This window comes from Drosophila takahashii, chromosome 4 (genome assembly GCF_030179915.1).
Source record: "Drosophila takahashii strain IR98-3 E-12201 chromosome 4, DtakHiC1v2, whole genome shotgun sequence".
NCBI lineage: Eukaryota > Metazoa > Arthropoda > Insecta > Diptera > Drosophilidae > Drosophila > Drosophila takahashii.
Window position 1 is genome coordinate 3,040,509 of NC_091682.1, and position 16,758 is coordinate 3,057,266.

At 35.3% G+C, this 16,758-nt stretch overlaps 1 protein-coding gene across 6 annotated transcripts; it reads left to right on the forward strand.

Annotated features, from left to right (window-relative positions):
* The first annotated feature begins 963 nt into the window (after positions 1-963).
* Positions 964-13,857, forward strand: Mitf (transcription factor Mitf). 6 transcript variants are annotated; one of them, XM_017147284.3, is made up of 9 exons: positions 964-1,291; positions 3,763-4,102; positions 4,157-4,276; positions 4,344-4,757; positions 7,080-7,100; positions 11,695-11,854; positions 11,920-12,161; positions 12,215-12,379; positions 12,448-13,857. In XM_017147284.3, the coding sequence occupies exons 1-9, from the start codon at positions 1,116-1,118 to the stop codon at positions 13,006-13,008; spliced, it is 2,199 nt and encodes a 732-aa protein (XP_017002773.2). In that variant the 5' UTR covers positions 964-1,115; the 3' UTR covers positions 13,009-13,857. The 6 variants fall into 6 exon arrangements, 4 of the variants coding, with proteins under 4 accessions (XP_017002773.2, XP_017002792.2, XP_017002757.2 ...); XM_017147268.3 differs by lacking the exon at positions 964-1,291 and adding an exon at positions 3,130-3,678; XM_017147303.3 differs by lacking the exon at positions 7,080-7,100.
* The last annotated feature ends 2,901 nt before the right edge of the window (positions 13,858-16,758 follow it).

The following is a 16,758-nucleotide window of genomic DNA, read 5'->3' on the forward strand; positions in this document are numbered from 1 at the left end:
TGAAGGCCCTTCATAGGCTATTTCTCTAGAAATGATCACCTATTTTTATCGGTCCGGCATCCCTATCAGCTGAGAGTGAATAAAAGCATGAATTCTCGGCTGTCGTATAAACAATGGTTATTTCTAGATCGCGCTTTTAAGAAATCGTGAATCTCATCGTATAAACATAGTATATGATTTCAGCCCAAAAGCGTGATTTGGTGATAAGTAATCTGGTAACTCTGTAAAAAATGATCAACGTTGCCAGATTGCTAGAAATTGAAGGCCCTTTTATAGGCCATTTCTCTAATCAGTGGTATTAAGAATTAGATATTTTTACCGGTCCGGCATCCCTATCAGCTGAGAGTGAATAAAAGCATGAATTCTCGGCTGTCGTATAAACAGGGGTTATTTCTATTTCGCGCTTTCAAGAAATCGTGATTGCTATCGTATAAACATAGTATATAAGGGTATATAAGCTTCGGCTGGCCGAAGCTAGCTTTCTTTCTTGTTTAATTTCAGTTAACTTGGATCACTTTTTTTTATTTGATTTTTCCTTAAGGAAAAACAACTTATTTAATATAAAATAAATAAATATAAAATAATTTAGAATCACCTAAATAATTAATTACTAAGGCTTAGTAATTTTATCACTCCCACTCACTTTTATTCTGTGCTTGCAACACTTGTTTTTCCTTACCAGTGATCAAGTGATCCAAGTTAACTCACTTAAACTCACTCACTTTATTTAAAAAAAATGGACTTGTTTGTCAATTCGAGTGTACTCATGCAGGACTCTAATCCTATATACATACATATATTTCCCTGATGACACGATATTGATTCGATTACTAACTGGCATTTTTCTCACCGCTATTAAAAGCACGATATAAATACATACATATGTACATACGTGCGATCACTTACTGTCATTTTCTCACCACTATTGAAAGCTCTAGCCATGTTATGAAATTTTAGGTATTCATAAGTGGATCCGCCTGTTCGGCTGCAATGACGCGTGCATATGTGGATTTGAAAATTAAGAAAACATAAAATTTGTCTACTTTACTTATTAGAAATATAAAATTTTCATTTGAAAAATAAATGAGCATTTGTCGAGTTCCTCCATTGCAAATATGACGGAATCTGGAATCGATTTGGGCTTCGATATGGAGTTCGATCTAAATATTAGCCTGTTAAATGATAACGAAAATATGGATTTCCTACCAAATGTTACTGTAGCAGGCAGTTCTGAGAATATGGAGTTCTATGAATTAAAGTCATCAACTCGCTGTTTACGGTCGGATGAAATGTAAGTAGCTTGTAATTGGTATACGTATGTATTTATATTGAAAACTAATGTATAATCTATGTATGTACGTTGTCAACGCGTAAGCGCATGTTAATTTATATCTTCATGATCGGTGTATCTATATATGTATTATATTGAAGTACATGTGAACATACATGCATGCATACATACATACATACATACATACGTACAATGTATCTGTACGTATGTAAGCTTGATATTTGAAGTATGATTAGCGCTGTTTTATAATCTTATCAGACAAACATATGGACATGTATGCATGTGTACGCATAGACATATGTACATACATATATGTATAATACCCAAAACACAAAATTCAGACATACAAATGTGTGTATGTATATGTACATACAAACTGAAAGTGTGAATGTATATACATACGTACATATGTACATAAGAATGTGAAATTTAATAGTTTGTCGTCTACGTTAAGTGAATAATATATGTGTACATACATATATATGTTTAAGAACAACTTGATTTAATACTAGAGATATATTTCTTACGAGATACATTATTTGCCTCTGATTAGAAAGCGTAAACAAATCACTATATTTTTATAAATGAAATTGATGGGCTATGGATACAAATGTACATATTTGCATTCATATGTGCATGCATAAAATAAAAAGAAAATAAAAAGTAAGCGTACATACATACATCGATGGCGGAAACATTGATGAAAATAAACAAAAGAAATCATCATAAACTTCTCTGGGATATGACTCTTTTTAAATATTTCCGAATTTCGATTTTAATTTTATCAAAATCGAACTACTATATCATATAGCTGCCATAGGAACGATCGGAAAATAAAGAGAAATAAGAGGAAATTTAACATTATTGCGATTTGTTAATTAATAGGAGTGATCTGCAAGGGTATATAAGCTTCGGCTGGCCGAAGCTAGCTTCCTCTCTTGTTAAAAATGCTGGCTGGGTTGCAGTTTATGATGATCATCAACATACACACATATGAATGTGCATGTGTATTTATGTATGTATGAATATGTTGCACTCTCATGAGTTCTTCTTTTGTTTATTTTCATCATTTATTTTGTTTAATTTATAATTTAAAAGCCGCCCAATAATACTAATTTAATTTATATATAACCTCTGCTCCTTTTCTTAGAGAGTCAGCTATAAGTAAATTAAAAATTGAGGAACCTTACATTTTCGGGATAATTTTTTGGTATTATTTTGCGAAAGCATGCGTACAACAGGCCCTCCTTTCACATTTGTCTGCTAGGTGCAAGATCAAGGTCTTTGTAATACTCTAAATAGTGGTCGACTGTAAAGAAATGTATTCTAACTGGAATAATATAATTATAAATCTATCTAACCCTATTAGAATTTATTTATGTACATTGTACGATTGTATATTATGAAATTTATATCTAAATATTCTTCTTATAAAACAAACTTGTATACATATTAGTTGTTTACTCTTATAAAAGCAGAGTACGTTCATGTGTACATATATAGAATGAATACAATATTGTAAGGTGGTTTTCTATTCTTAGAGGTAACTCTCGGTCAACTCATATTCTATAATGTTTTATACTTACAGTTATAGAAACAAACTAATATTTTTTTTATAACTCGTGTAAGAACTTTAGCAATAAATAAAGCCGCCCAATAATATTAATTTAATTTATATATAACCTCTGCTCATTTTCTTAGAGAGCCAGCTATAAGTAGATTGAAAATTGAGGAACCTTACATTTTTGGGATCATTTTTTGGTATTATTTTGCGAAAGCATGCGTACAACAGGCCCTCTATTCACATTTGTCTGCTAGGTCCAAGATCAAGGTCTTTGTAATACTCTAAATAGTTGTCGACTGTAAAAAATGTTTTCTTACTGGAGCAAAAAAAATATGACAAGCAATGTTGAAAGGAAAAAGACTGAGGAAGACATGTCTATATGTGAAAATATTTTACCAACAGAAGTAAAAATGGATAAGCATAAAATTGCTCAGCAAACCACAGATAAGCATGTCCTAGAGTTTCAAGACTTTCTGAGACGTGTTAAGACGTTACAGATGTCACATATTGAGCCAAACGAAAACCAAGACTTAATATTCCATCAGCCCAATCTGCCTAGTTTCACATCTATTGAAGTCGGGGAGGAACCGCCGACAATACCAGAAGCTGATAATATTGGTAAAGCAAATCCTTCATCAGTTCCGAGTTCAAATGAATGTGATTATATGCCTATGGCTACTACAAATATACGAGTAACAGTTGGTATCGATAAAGATTTAGAAATGATTCTTGAAATGGATCCGAGTATTGTAGATTTGGGTGATATTAGCATTGCCGAAGCTACAGAGCCGCGCATAGTGGGTTTACCTCCACTTTCGGGTGGGTAGGTATATTGACCTTTTATTGCGGTCATACACAATTTTTTTGGTTTTGTAAAATTCTTTAAAAATGAATATGTAATTTACAGACCAACATTCAAAACTGCCACACCCACGTCACGAACCCAACTGAAGCTTCAGTTACAACGGGAACAACATCAACAGCAACAACAGCAAATGATGATACAGCAACAGATTCTGGACTCGCCAGACCCAAAATTGCATCTATTGTTTGGCAGTGGACAGGGATCAATGGAATCGGAATTCATCGACAGCGGTAGCACCAGCGCTTGTGGCAGCGGGTCATCTAGTCTAGAACAAATGTCACAATTAGTGCAAATGGATAATTTAATTGAGTCGTCAAGTGCAGTTAAACTTAAAGTTCCTCTTCAAAGTATTGGTGTAGATGTGCCACCCCAAGTGCTGCAGGTAAAAAAATATTCTCCGGCTTAAAATATAGAACTTTACAAAAATAAATTTCAGGTCAGTACAGTGCTGGAAAACCCAACAAGATATCACGTTATTCAAAAGCAAAAGAATCAAGTGAGACAATATCTTAGTGAATCCTTTAAGCCATCTATATGGGGCTGTCATAACAGCGAAGTAAGTCGTTAGCCTTGTTTGAGTGAAATATAAAAATATATTAAGATATTTTTTTTTTAAAACGTAGATAAAAATGGCAAATAACTCTGCGTCGACAGGTAATCTTCAGAGTTCGTCTTTAGACAAAGGCCTTCAATTGGAGCGTACAAACAGTTACGGATGTGATACGGCTGTTAGTGCTAAAAGATCTATGCATTCTGAAGACTCAATGCCCAATTCCACATTTGGGAACAGTTTTTCAAGAAATGATAACTTAAATACCACTGAGCGTGTTAACCAAGTTTCTGGAGAGTCACCTATGGCACAAAAAACCAACCAGTTGGGATACGTTAAAACTAATTCAAGCCTTAGTTCCTCCACAACGCGCACTTCTTCAGGAATGGTTAATTCAATAAGGATTTCTAGTACAGCAAGTTCGTTGCAGTCTACTTCAGCACCTATTTCGCCGAGTTTAAGCTCGGTTGCAACAAGTGCGTCTGAGGTAAGTAAGAGTAGTATAAGTAAGTAAGTAGTATACATACGGGGCTCCCACATAAATCTTTTCGTTCGGGATTCGGGTAGAGTTCTTACCCCTAACCACGCCCCCAAAACGTTTTCTCCCTTGATAAAACCATCTTTCACAGAAATTTTTTTCCGACCAAAATCCGTTGAAAGAGATATCTATAAGAAAAGCTCTAGCAAGATACAAAAAGTTTTAAAAGAACGAAATTGTTAACAGAGGCTATAATAACACTAGTTTACAGTCAAAATACACCAAGAGGGATGATGATAGTTCCTGATAGAGTTAGACCTTGCCGACCTGTAGCTGACAATATATTTAGTGTATTCTATAAATTTATCAAAGCTAAAGGGTGACTTAAAAGTTTAATTAAAGACAACTATCACCTAAATTGATTTAGCGCAATACGAGATGTCATAAAGCCCGCTGGCGCTGTCACTTTTTTGTGGGCCTTATAACGCCCGCAGGGAAAATATATTTAATTACAAAATATATTGTAATATAACATCTAAAATGTTCATCAATGGATGCGATAAATTTAAATTAGTTACAAAGTCTTTTAGTGCTACTCTTTATTTTTCAAACTCCATACTCAAAATAATAATAAGATTTTTTTAAGGGAGAAAATATTAAAAGAAATCAAAGCCATACATGTTATGAAATATATTTTCCCTGCGGGCGTTATGACACTTGAGTGCGTCATAGCGCCCGCGGACGTTATGACATGTACATAACAGCATACAGGAGGGGTGAAAATAGTAATAGTGTTGCCTCTTAAAGGTCTGTTTTTGTAAATTATTTTCTCCTAGTAATATTTTTTTTATTATATTTTTACTAGTTTACAAATAGATTTAGAAAGAATGGAAGGGTCCTTCTAAAGCGCAGGAGGCAAACATTTTTTGCTTGCGCTGTATTGAAACACTTGTATATGATTTTCAACTATCTGTCTGCAGTACGGGCAGAGCAATTAACGCAGTTTTAAAATTTTTAAACATAAGAAGCGGTACTTCTCTTCTCGGCAATCTCATTGATTCTGAATGCGCTGTTTTAAGTTACGGGCGTTATTACACTTTTAAAAGTGACTTAACGCCAGCGGGCATAATGAGACTTTTTGAAAGTGCGTTATAACACTCGCAAGTGTCATAAGTCCCACGGGCTTTATGACACACACCTACGGGCGTTATGTCACGCACCCAATGCTGTGTATAAGAAAGTTAAAGGACATTCTATTACCTGTAAAATAAGTCTAAGATAACCAAAATGGGTTTACCAGAACAAAATACAGAAAATAAAAAAGGTCCAACAACGTTTTTTACATATTTAAAAAAAAATGGACACCATAAAAATAATTATAAGTGTCCATTTCTAGGTTGTCTTCAATTAAATTGCAGCCCATTTTTTTTTTTTTGTAAGCTAGTGCTATCTTTCCGATTGCATCAAAACAATTTTTAAAATTTGACCCTAAAACACAAACAATTATTTTACTTATAACTATAGCTTGAAAGAAGCTAAAGTTATTCGTACTGATTTTTGGTGGGATCCTCGTGGAGCATGACCTGCATTTATGCAAACCGAAATTGACCGTCTAAGGACATTTTTAATTATACTTTTTAAGGAATTTCTTCCCTAACACTTAGTATTTATACTCGTTACTCGTAGAGTAAAAGGGTATATTGTATTGGTGCAAAAGTATGTAACAGACAGAAGGAAGCTTTTCCGACCATATAAAGTATATATATTCTTGATCAGGGTCACTAGCCGAGTCGATATAGCCATGTCCGTCTGTCTGTCCGTCCGTATGAACGCTGAGATCTCGGAAACTAACGCCCACAATCGCATTAAAGGACTTTTAAATGTGTCTGTCGCTCATTTATATTTTTAAAGATATAGGAAAATTAAAAATGCAATTTTAATTTGTTTAAAAATAACTTATACTATATAGAAGAAATCGGACCATTTATTAACAAGTTATGATCGTAAATTGAAACAGCCGCTAAATGGAGCCATCAAAAATTGAAACAGCCGCTAGATGACGCCAGTGGCTTTGATGACTGCATATCTTCATCTCCCTCGCTCTCCATTCAGCTGAGTAACGAGTATCTGATAGTCGAAGCTCTCGAGTATAGCGTTCTCTTAATTTTAATGTTCTTTGAAATTTTAATGTAATATAATAATTTTCATTCTCTTCACCTTCACCTTTTTTTAAGCAAATCTGTCATTAAATTTTTCAGTTTCTTTTATTTTTGTTAAAAATAATTTAATTGTTTGATAATATTTTGATAACTTGTCAATTATTATTTGCAGCTACCATCATTCGACAGCGATGTAAGTATATTAGGGGTCACTAAAATGCCATGTCATCTTAAGTAAATGCTTGATTGTGTTTATACTTGTTACTCGTTGAGTAAAAGGGTTTATTGTATTCGCGTAAAAGTATGTACAAGCCAGAAGGAAATATTTCCGACCCTATCAAGTATATATATTATTGATCAGGATTAGCCGTCGATATAGCCATGTCCGTCCGTATGAACGCTAGGATCTCGGAAACTACACTGAGAAAAAAATACCAAAATTGGTCATCAAAATTGGTATTTTTCCATATCAATTTCGGTCCCATTGTATTTTCGAACATATCAATGTGGTATTTTTCATAATAGATTGTTATCCGCACATATCAAATTTTGCTACAAAATTATGGGAATGATATTTTTTCATATCAAACGGATTTTCTTTCATATGAGATGGATATGGTTTTCATATCAGAGGGATACGGCTTTTTATCTCATTATGTAAATTTATTGATTTACATTTAATGTAGTACCAGAATGATATTTGTTCATATCAAAAGGATTTTCTTTCATATGAGATGGATATGGTTTTCATATCAGAGGGATACGGCTTTTCATCTCATTATGTAAATTTATTTGATTTTTTTAGCTTATTGTAATTAAATGAGTCCAAAACTTTAGTAAATTCAAATAAATGATTTATTTTACAAATATTGGAATAATTAACATGTATCGAGAACTTAGCTATAAAAGGTCGCTTATCACTCTGAATCCGCATTCCACAAGTATCCCGTTTTGATTAGCGCCAGAGAGTCCTTCTTCTTTAGATAACTTCCAGCTAATCGCGGGCAGTATACCTTGCCCAATTTGGCATCCTGGCCTGCCATTTGACAGAGGTTCCCGGGGGTCCGGCTCATTCGGTCAATGGCGTTTACAGAGCCCAAAGATCGCATTCCAGTTTCTAAAAAGTAAACAAATGCCAGTTAAAGAAACATCAAGTAAATTGAATTGAATTACACATACTAACCATTTGCAAAATATAATAAACAGCACACAATTTTTCACTTTGTAGTTTCGTAGTTTTTCGTAGCACACAATTTTTCACTTTGTACCCTGCAGGAAAAATGCGAACTAGTCTGAAAAACAACTAGTTAAATAACTAATATAAAGCAACCTGAATTTGTCTGAATGCATTTGGACTACACAGGGTCTAGAAAATTTGTGCTAGTCGAAAAAATGATTAATACAAAACTAGTAAAAAACAAAAGAGAACGCTATAGTCGGGTTGGTGTCCCGACTATCTAATACCCGTCACTCAGCTAAAGGGAGTGCGAACGCTGTGTCGGGTTGGTGTCCCGACTAATAATCGTAACTCAGCTAAAGGGAGTGCGAAGGAGATAGATATATGTTGACAATTTATAAAGCGTATAACTTTTTAATGAATGGTCCGATTTGAAAAATGTCTTCTACATTTCGATAGGTATAAATATACACAACAAAATTGCATTTATACTTCTCAGAAAGCTTTAAAGATGTGGGCGCAGGACCCATTTTAAAATCGTTAGTGGGCGATTGTGGGCGTTAGAGGGGGCGTGGCGCTCGGCTAAAATAAACTTGCGCTGCGTAGGAAGCCAAAGAATATGTGTGGGAAATCTCAACCTTCTAGCTTTTGTAGTTTCTGAGATCTCAGCGTTCATACAGACGGACAGACGGACAGACGGACAGACAGACAGACAGACAGACAGACAGACAGACAGACAGACAGACAGACAGACAGACAGACAGACAGACAGACAGACAGACAGACAGACAGACAGACAGACAGACAGACAGACAGACAGACAGACAGACAGACAGACAGACAGACAGACAGACAGACAGACAGACAGACAGACAGACAGACAGACAGACAGACAGACAGACAGACAGACAGACAGACAGACAGACAGACAGACAGACAGACAGACAGACAGACAGACAGACAGACAGACAGACAGACAGACAGACAGACAGACAGACAGACAGACAGACAGACAGACAGACAGACAGACAGACAGACAGACAGACAGACAGACAGACAGACAGACAGACAGACAGACAGACAGACAGACAGACAGACAGACAGACAGACAGACAGACAGACAGACAGACAGACAGACAGACAGACAGACAGACAGACAGACAGACAGACAGACAGACAGACAGACAGACAGACAGACAGACAGACAGACAGACAGACAGACAGACAGACAGACAGACAGACAGACAGACAGACAGACAGACAGACAGACAGACAGACAGACAGACAGACAGACAGACAGACAGACAGACAGACAGACAGACAGACAGACAGACAGACAGACAGACAGACAGACAGACAGACAGACAGACAGACAGACAGACAGACAGACAGACAGACAGACAGACAGACAGACAGACAGACAGACAGACAGACAGACAGACAGACAGACAGACAGACAGACAGACAGACAGACAGACAGACAGACAGACAGACAGACAGACAGACAGACAGACAGACAGACAGACAGACAGACAGACAGACAGACAGACAGACAGACAGACAGACAGACAGACAGACAGACAGACAGACAGACAGACAGACAGACAGACAGACAGACAGACAGACAGACAGACAGACAGACAGACAGACAGACAGACAGACAGACAGACAGACAGACAGACAGACAGACAGACAGACAGACAGACAGACAGACAGACAGACAGACAGACAGACAGACAGACAGACAGACAGACAGACAGACAGACAGACAGACAGACAGACAGACAGACAGACAGACAGACAGACAGACAGACAGACAGACAGACAGACAGACAGACAGACAGACAGACAGACAGACAGACAGACAGACAGACAGACAGACAGACAGACAGACAGACAGACAGACAGACAGACAGACAGACAGACAGACAGACAGACAGACAGACAGACAGACAGACAGACAGACAGACAGACAGACAGACAGACAGACAGACAGACAGACAGACAGACAGACAGACAGACAGACAGACAGACAGACAGACAGACAGACAGACAGACAGACAGACAGACAGACAGACAGACAGACAGACAGACAGACAGACAGACAGACAGACAGACAGACAGACAGACAGACAGACAGACAGACAGACAGACAGACAGACAGACAGACAGACAGACAGACAGACAGACAGACAGACAGACAGACAGACAGACAGACAGACAGACAGACAGACAGACAGACAGACAGACAGACAGACAGACAGACAGACAGACAGACAGACAGACAGACAGACAGACAGACAGACAGACAGACAGACAGACAGACAGACAGACAGACAGACAGACAGACAGACAGACAGACAGACAGACAGACAGACAGACAGACAGACAGACAGACAGACAGACAGACAGACAGACAGACAGACAGACAGACAGACAGACAGACAGACAGACAGACAGACAGACAGACAGACAGACAGACAGACAGACAGACAGACAGACAGACAGACAGACAGACAGACAGACAGACAGACAGACGGACAGCTTGAACTAGTTAACCTTCTTGACCCAACTAGTATTTTAATAGTCCAAAACTGATTCCGTTTCCTGCAGGGTAGTTTCACGTTTTTCGTAGAATGTCAGTGTAACCGCGGCGAATCACACAAGAAATGCATTTAATACCATAAGATATACCATAAGTACTCACAGATTGAGAATTCTCAGCCACACTACTTTATCGAAAACTTTTCGATGTCCCATTTGATATGAAAAACATATTAATCTTTCAAGTATTCAAATTAATATATTATTTTATTAATATTTTAATTGTTATGATTTGGTATTACTTTTTATACCCTTGTAGAGGGTATTATAATTTCAGTCAGATGTTTGCAACGCAGTGAAGGAGACGTTTCCGACCACATAAAGTATATATATTCTTGATCAGCACCAATAGCCGAGTCTATCTAGCCATGTCCGTCTGTCCGTTTCTATGCGAACTAGTCTCTCAGTTTTAAAGCTATCGCGATGAAACTTTCCCGAAAGTCTTCTTTCTATTGCAGGTAGTACATATGTCGGAGCGAGCCGGATCGGACCACTATATCTTAAGGCTCCCATAGGAATATTCAAACATATATAAGAAAATTATTGTTAATTTGTAGGAAGTAGGCGTTTTAATTCTTGACTACTTAAAAACAAAATTCAAAAATAGGAACACTGAATCTGGAATCCCTAGAACTGCACCGAGTGAGTATTACTTTATCTGCAAGGGTATATAAGCTTCGGCTGGCCGAAGGTAGCTTCCTTTCTTGTTTTACTTTATTTCGTATTACTTTTATACGGAAAAATTGATATGTACAAATTAAGGAGACAATATCAATCGAGTATTGTTCCGTTTTTTTTGTGTGCAAAAGCTAGAAAGTTGGGATTACCCACACAAATTTTCAATTCGGACCATTCGTTTAAAAGTTATGCCCGATCAACGTCTTATATCTCCATCTCCCTCGCACTCCCTTCAGCTGAGTAACGGGTATCTGATGGTCGGGGCATCCGACTATAGCGTTCTCTCTTGTTAACTTTTATTTGAAACTAAATATTATTTTCGTTTCAGCCAGATGACCTTTTTGATGATATTTTACAAAATGACTCGTTTAACTTTGATAAAAATTTCAACTCTGAGCTTTCAATTAAACAGGAGCCTCAAAATTTAACTGACGCTGAAATGAATGCCATGGCAAAAGACAGACAAAAGAAGGATAACCACAATATGAGTAAATATAACATTTAACGATATTTATTTAGAAATTATTATATAATTATATTGCATTTATTTTAGTCGAGAGAAGACGCCGTTTCAATATTAATGACAGAATCAAAGAGCTTGGTACACTTTTGCCAAAGGGCAGTGATGCATTTTACGAAGTTGTTCGTGATATTCGTCCAAACAAAGGAACAATCTTAAAGTCGTCTGTTGACTACATTAAATGCTTGAAGCACGAGGTGACCCGCTTGAGACAAAATGAGTGTCGTCAACGTCAAGTGGAGTTGCAAAATCGAAAACTCATGTCTCGGATAAGGGTATAATAAACCTTCAGTAGTAGGTATTGTTACTTAACATTTTCCTTTTTTAGGAGTTGGAACTACAGGCAAAGTCTCACGGAATTTCTTTATCAGAATACCACTTAACCTCAGTATCGGCGCCTACCCAACCTAACGCATATCTTAAAAGTTCAAGTCTTTCGCCTTCGGTTTCTCGAAGTCGTCGATCACTTTTTGACCTCCCAGTGGAAAAAAAAGTAAGCTATAAGATATAAAAATGTATTTTCTACCAATTATAAAAATAAACGTATTTATAAAAATACAGGTGATGAACAGTCCTGATGTAAATATGGCAATGAATCAGATAGATGAACTCATGGAGGATTGCAAGCACCCAGTACAAGGCGGCGACCCGATGTTGTCTTCGCATAGCCACATGCCTACCGCTTCAGAATCACTATCTCCAAAGCAATTAAATTGTGCAAGTTTTGAACCAAAGATTGTCTTGGAGGCTGATCCAGGCCTTTTTAGAGGCAAGTCAAATTTAGTAGCAGATGACTGTTGCAGTATAAATTGCGGTACTTCATGCTATATTCAGCACCAGTCAACACACGAGGGTCACCGAAATCATTGCCAACACCCTAGTTTAAGGGGAATTCATAGTTTATCCGATTCAGTCCAAAACTCTGAGTTTAGTAGACTTGAACATTGCGATGATCCAATTTTGTCATCTTCCCATAGGTCTCTTGGCACAGTAGACGAAGATCAACATAGTTCTGTTGATATGTCTGCGGTCATGATAAACGACTCACTTTCCTCTTTGGTAGATGACAACCACAGTGAGCCCATGCTTCTCACCCCTGACACCTTAGATATTGATTTGTAAACTAACAAAATTTAAAATTTATGTAGGAACGCTCTTAGTATTTTTGTTACATATTGTAGGAGTATCTTGCAAACGTAAGTTCTGAAGGATACATACGATTCAATCAAGTGTCTTAAAGTTTTAAAATACTATAGACTCTGAGGATGTTTTAAGATAAAACGCTCAATAATATAATTAGACCGGTTATTTTTTGTTAGTTTAAATGTTATATGATGGAAACTTAAACTTTAATGTAATCTATAACCGGTATAACCGCTAAAAATATATTATGTTTGTTACTTAAGTTTAAAAAATAGGAAACTTGTGGACTGTAAAGATACAAACAATACATAAATACTTAATTCCAAAAAGGTATATAGACATAAACATAATATACCGATATGTAAAATCCAGTTTGTAAAATTGTTAAGTTTTTGGTTGTGCCTACACTGATCCGCGCGATAATTATTTTGCCATTTGAGTTTAAATTCAAGCTTAAGCTTGACGGAAACCCTACCACGATTTCTAAAGTGTGTATATATCAAAATAATACAAAAAAAACTATATCAAAATAATACAAAAAAACAAGGTTGTCATTTATTAATACTTTTATTTTTTCTTTTTCAAAAACAAAAAATAAGTTGTTTTAGTTATGATTAGTTGCATTCATCCTCTTCTATTAAAAAGCCACTTCGATTAAACTGTTGTGATAAATATTTGTATTAGCATTGACAAATGTGTTACGTATTAAAATAAGTGATAAGTTGCAAAAAAAATGTATTTTTTTTAATTTTTTCTCTTTGACATTTTTAAAAATGTATGTATGTACTACCAAAATTTAAATAAAGTGACACGCCTTAATGTCGAAAATTTTCGGTTGCAGTACAGTCATCATCGCATTTTGGATTCCGAAACGCAACATGTAGCCTTTTACTAAAGTAGGGTTAAAACCTTGAAATCGTATGGGAAATCAGAGTTTTAAGCCTACTTTAAATTTAACAGGCGGACGAGAAAACGGCCCTTAATCAATTTTAACTTGTTTGGGAGACAGGGCGGTGAAAGTGAAAATTTAGAAAATTGGAGCTGTTGGGGCCGGTGTGAATAACTCTCGCAATATGCTTGTTGTATTCTTACTAAAAATGTGCTTAATATGAGGGGTCATATCGCAAAATCCGATGCTCCATTCAAAAGTTATACCAAAAACAAAATGTTCTTCCCAAAAAGAAATAATTTTTCCCTTTGTTTGTGGGCATCAAATCGTGGTTTTAGGATCTTGAACTAAATTTTACTGTGTTTATCATCAGGATATGAAAATCCATTGTTCTACAACTTTTGGAAAAACCCGCTAGAAAATTATCTAAATGCAATAGTTTAAAATGTATTATGTATGTATTAAAATTATTTTTTGGCTTTTTTCTCCAAAACGGCTCCAACGATTTCTTTTTAAATTTGATACTATATAGCTCCTAAGATTCCTCAACTTTTGATATATAACACTTTTTGTCATAAAAATGCGCGTTTGGATGTAATTCAGCCATGAAAAGTGCAATCCGTTTCAGTTTAGTTTGGAAAACACTGCATGCTTACTTGAATGCCCAAAAACCAATTAGATAGGAACAAATTCTTATTAGATATTTTTAAGGTATAAGGAAAATATATGTGCAAAGCAAAAACTTCTGATATACAACAAATACACCTCTTAACGAGGTAAAATAGAAGTGACGATTGCACCATCAACATACAAAAGTTCTGATATCACATTTTGTGACAAAAAATACTTGTAACTAATAACCTATATAAAATATTCTCATTCGGCACGCTGCAATAGAATATGCTTTTGAAGACGAAATTCTTCAATATTTTACACTCTATTTCTATTCTTTATTCACTTCTATCTTTTTGTTTTATTGAATATACACTACTGGTCAAAACAATAAGTACACACGTTACATCCTCACTTGCTAAGAGATATCTCTATAGTTATTGAGGCCAGACCTCGCAAACCTTTTTATTTTGAAAGGTTATTCTGTCCTGCAATATTTTAATAAACAATGGATACAGTAAAACCTGTATTCCATGTTAGCCATACATTTGTGCGAAAGGTCGGTTTTGGTGTGGTCAAAATAATAAGTAAACTTGTGTAACTTATAATTTTTTAAAATATTAAAACTAGAATGGGGCTACGGTTAGTATTTTATCTTAAGTAAGCATCATGTTTATAAGAAGTCTGGGCCAATTTGACGATTCAAAAAGTTTCCAAGCCTGGATTTGGTTACTTCAAAGTCATTATCCATGATAAAATCTGATTTGCAGCTTAAAAGGAACTTTAACACTTAAGTATGTCTTGTAATTTCCTAAATTTTCTTTAAAAATACTACTCTTAATAAATAAAATCGATTTGGAAAAAATTTAGTACTTACACCGTAAAAAATGAGGTAAATTCTTGTGAAAAACCAAAGTTACATGCGGTTTTAATTTAAAAAAAATAGTTAAAACCTAAATTCTTAATTTTTTTATTTTTTCTTTGATAGTAGATAAAACGACTAAAAAAATGAGATATGTTTCGTATGACGTCAAAACAAGAAAGGAAGCTAGCTTCGGCCAGCCGAAGCTTATATACCCTTGCAGATCATTCATAGTAACTTGCAAATCGCAAATATTTTAACTTTCGTATTGTTTTGACATTAATTTTTCTATCCTTCCCTATGGCAGCTATATAATATAGTCATCCGACATTTGTTAAATTCCAAAATTCGAAATTCCGAAATATTAAAAAAAAATCATATCCAAGAGTAGAAGTAAAAATCAATGGAGCTATATTTTCTTTCCAATTAATTTCCCAAAATTCGAAAATATTTAAAAAGAGTTATATCCTAGAGTAGAAGAGAATACAATAAAAACCAAGGAAGCTAGAATTTATTTCCTATTACTTTTCCATTAATTTTCCGATCGTTCCTATGGCAGCTATATGATATAGCCGTCCGATTTTTTAAATATTTAATTCGAAATTCAGAAATATTTAAAAAAGAACATCTCCAAGAGTAGAACGTAATATATCAAAAAACACCGAAACTATAATTTTTTAACGATTTTTTTTCCGACCCTTTCCGATCCGGTCGGTTCTGACTTATATACTACCAAAGAGTATACATTATATAGAGAGGGCATAACTCTGACTTTCTGTTCAAACTGTTGTCGGCAAGGGGAAAAGGGGGAAAGGGCTTGTTCTATTTTTAGAATTCGTTTATTGAGTACACAATGCATAAGTGTAAGTGGGCTTTGTGTGTATGTGTGCGAGAACGTGGCAACACATTTTCGACAAAATTTCATTTTTGTAATTTTGATAATCGAGGGCCAACAACTTTTAAAAGTCGAATAGGGTTTTCTGTCAAATACTTTCAACTCGGTCTATGGTCGTGCTAGTTAAAGCGTTGATCAGCGATGTCGATGCGTGTTCGATCCCCGCAAAGGGCAGACGATTTCTAATATAGTTTTTTTTTTTATGTCTCGAAATATATATTTTTTATTTTATTTAAGCTAAAAAATAATTAATGAATAAAAAAAAGTTTAATTTTTAAAATAAGAAAAGAGTGTAACAGGACTAAAAAATCAAAACATTTTAGTTCGCGAAAATATTTTTTGAATATCTATCTATTTAGGTGTAGGGTCTTGCAAAAAAAAATAAAAATTTTTAATATAGTTTTTCTTGTAGATTAACATCTTAAGATTATACAAAAAAGTTTTAAGTCAATCAAAAACAACTTTGGAAGT

Excerpts from the sequence above, each read along its gene's own strand:
- Mitf (XM_017147268.3), top strand. The coding sequence starts at position 3,161 with ATGTTTTCTTACTGGAGCAAAAAAAATATGACAAGCAATGTTGAAAGG. Across the intron at positions 3,679-3,762 it reads TTACCTCCACTTTCGGGTGG|ACCAACATTCAAAACTGCCA; the intron begins GTAGGTATATTG and ends TGTAATTTACAG. Across the intron at positions 4,277-4,343 it reads GGGGCTGTCATAACAGCGAA|ATAAAAATGGCAAATAACTC; the intron begins GTAAGTCGTTAG and ends TTTAAAACGTAG.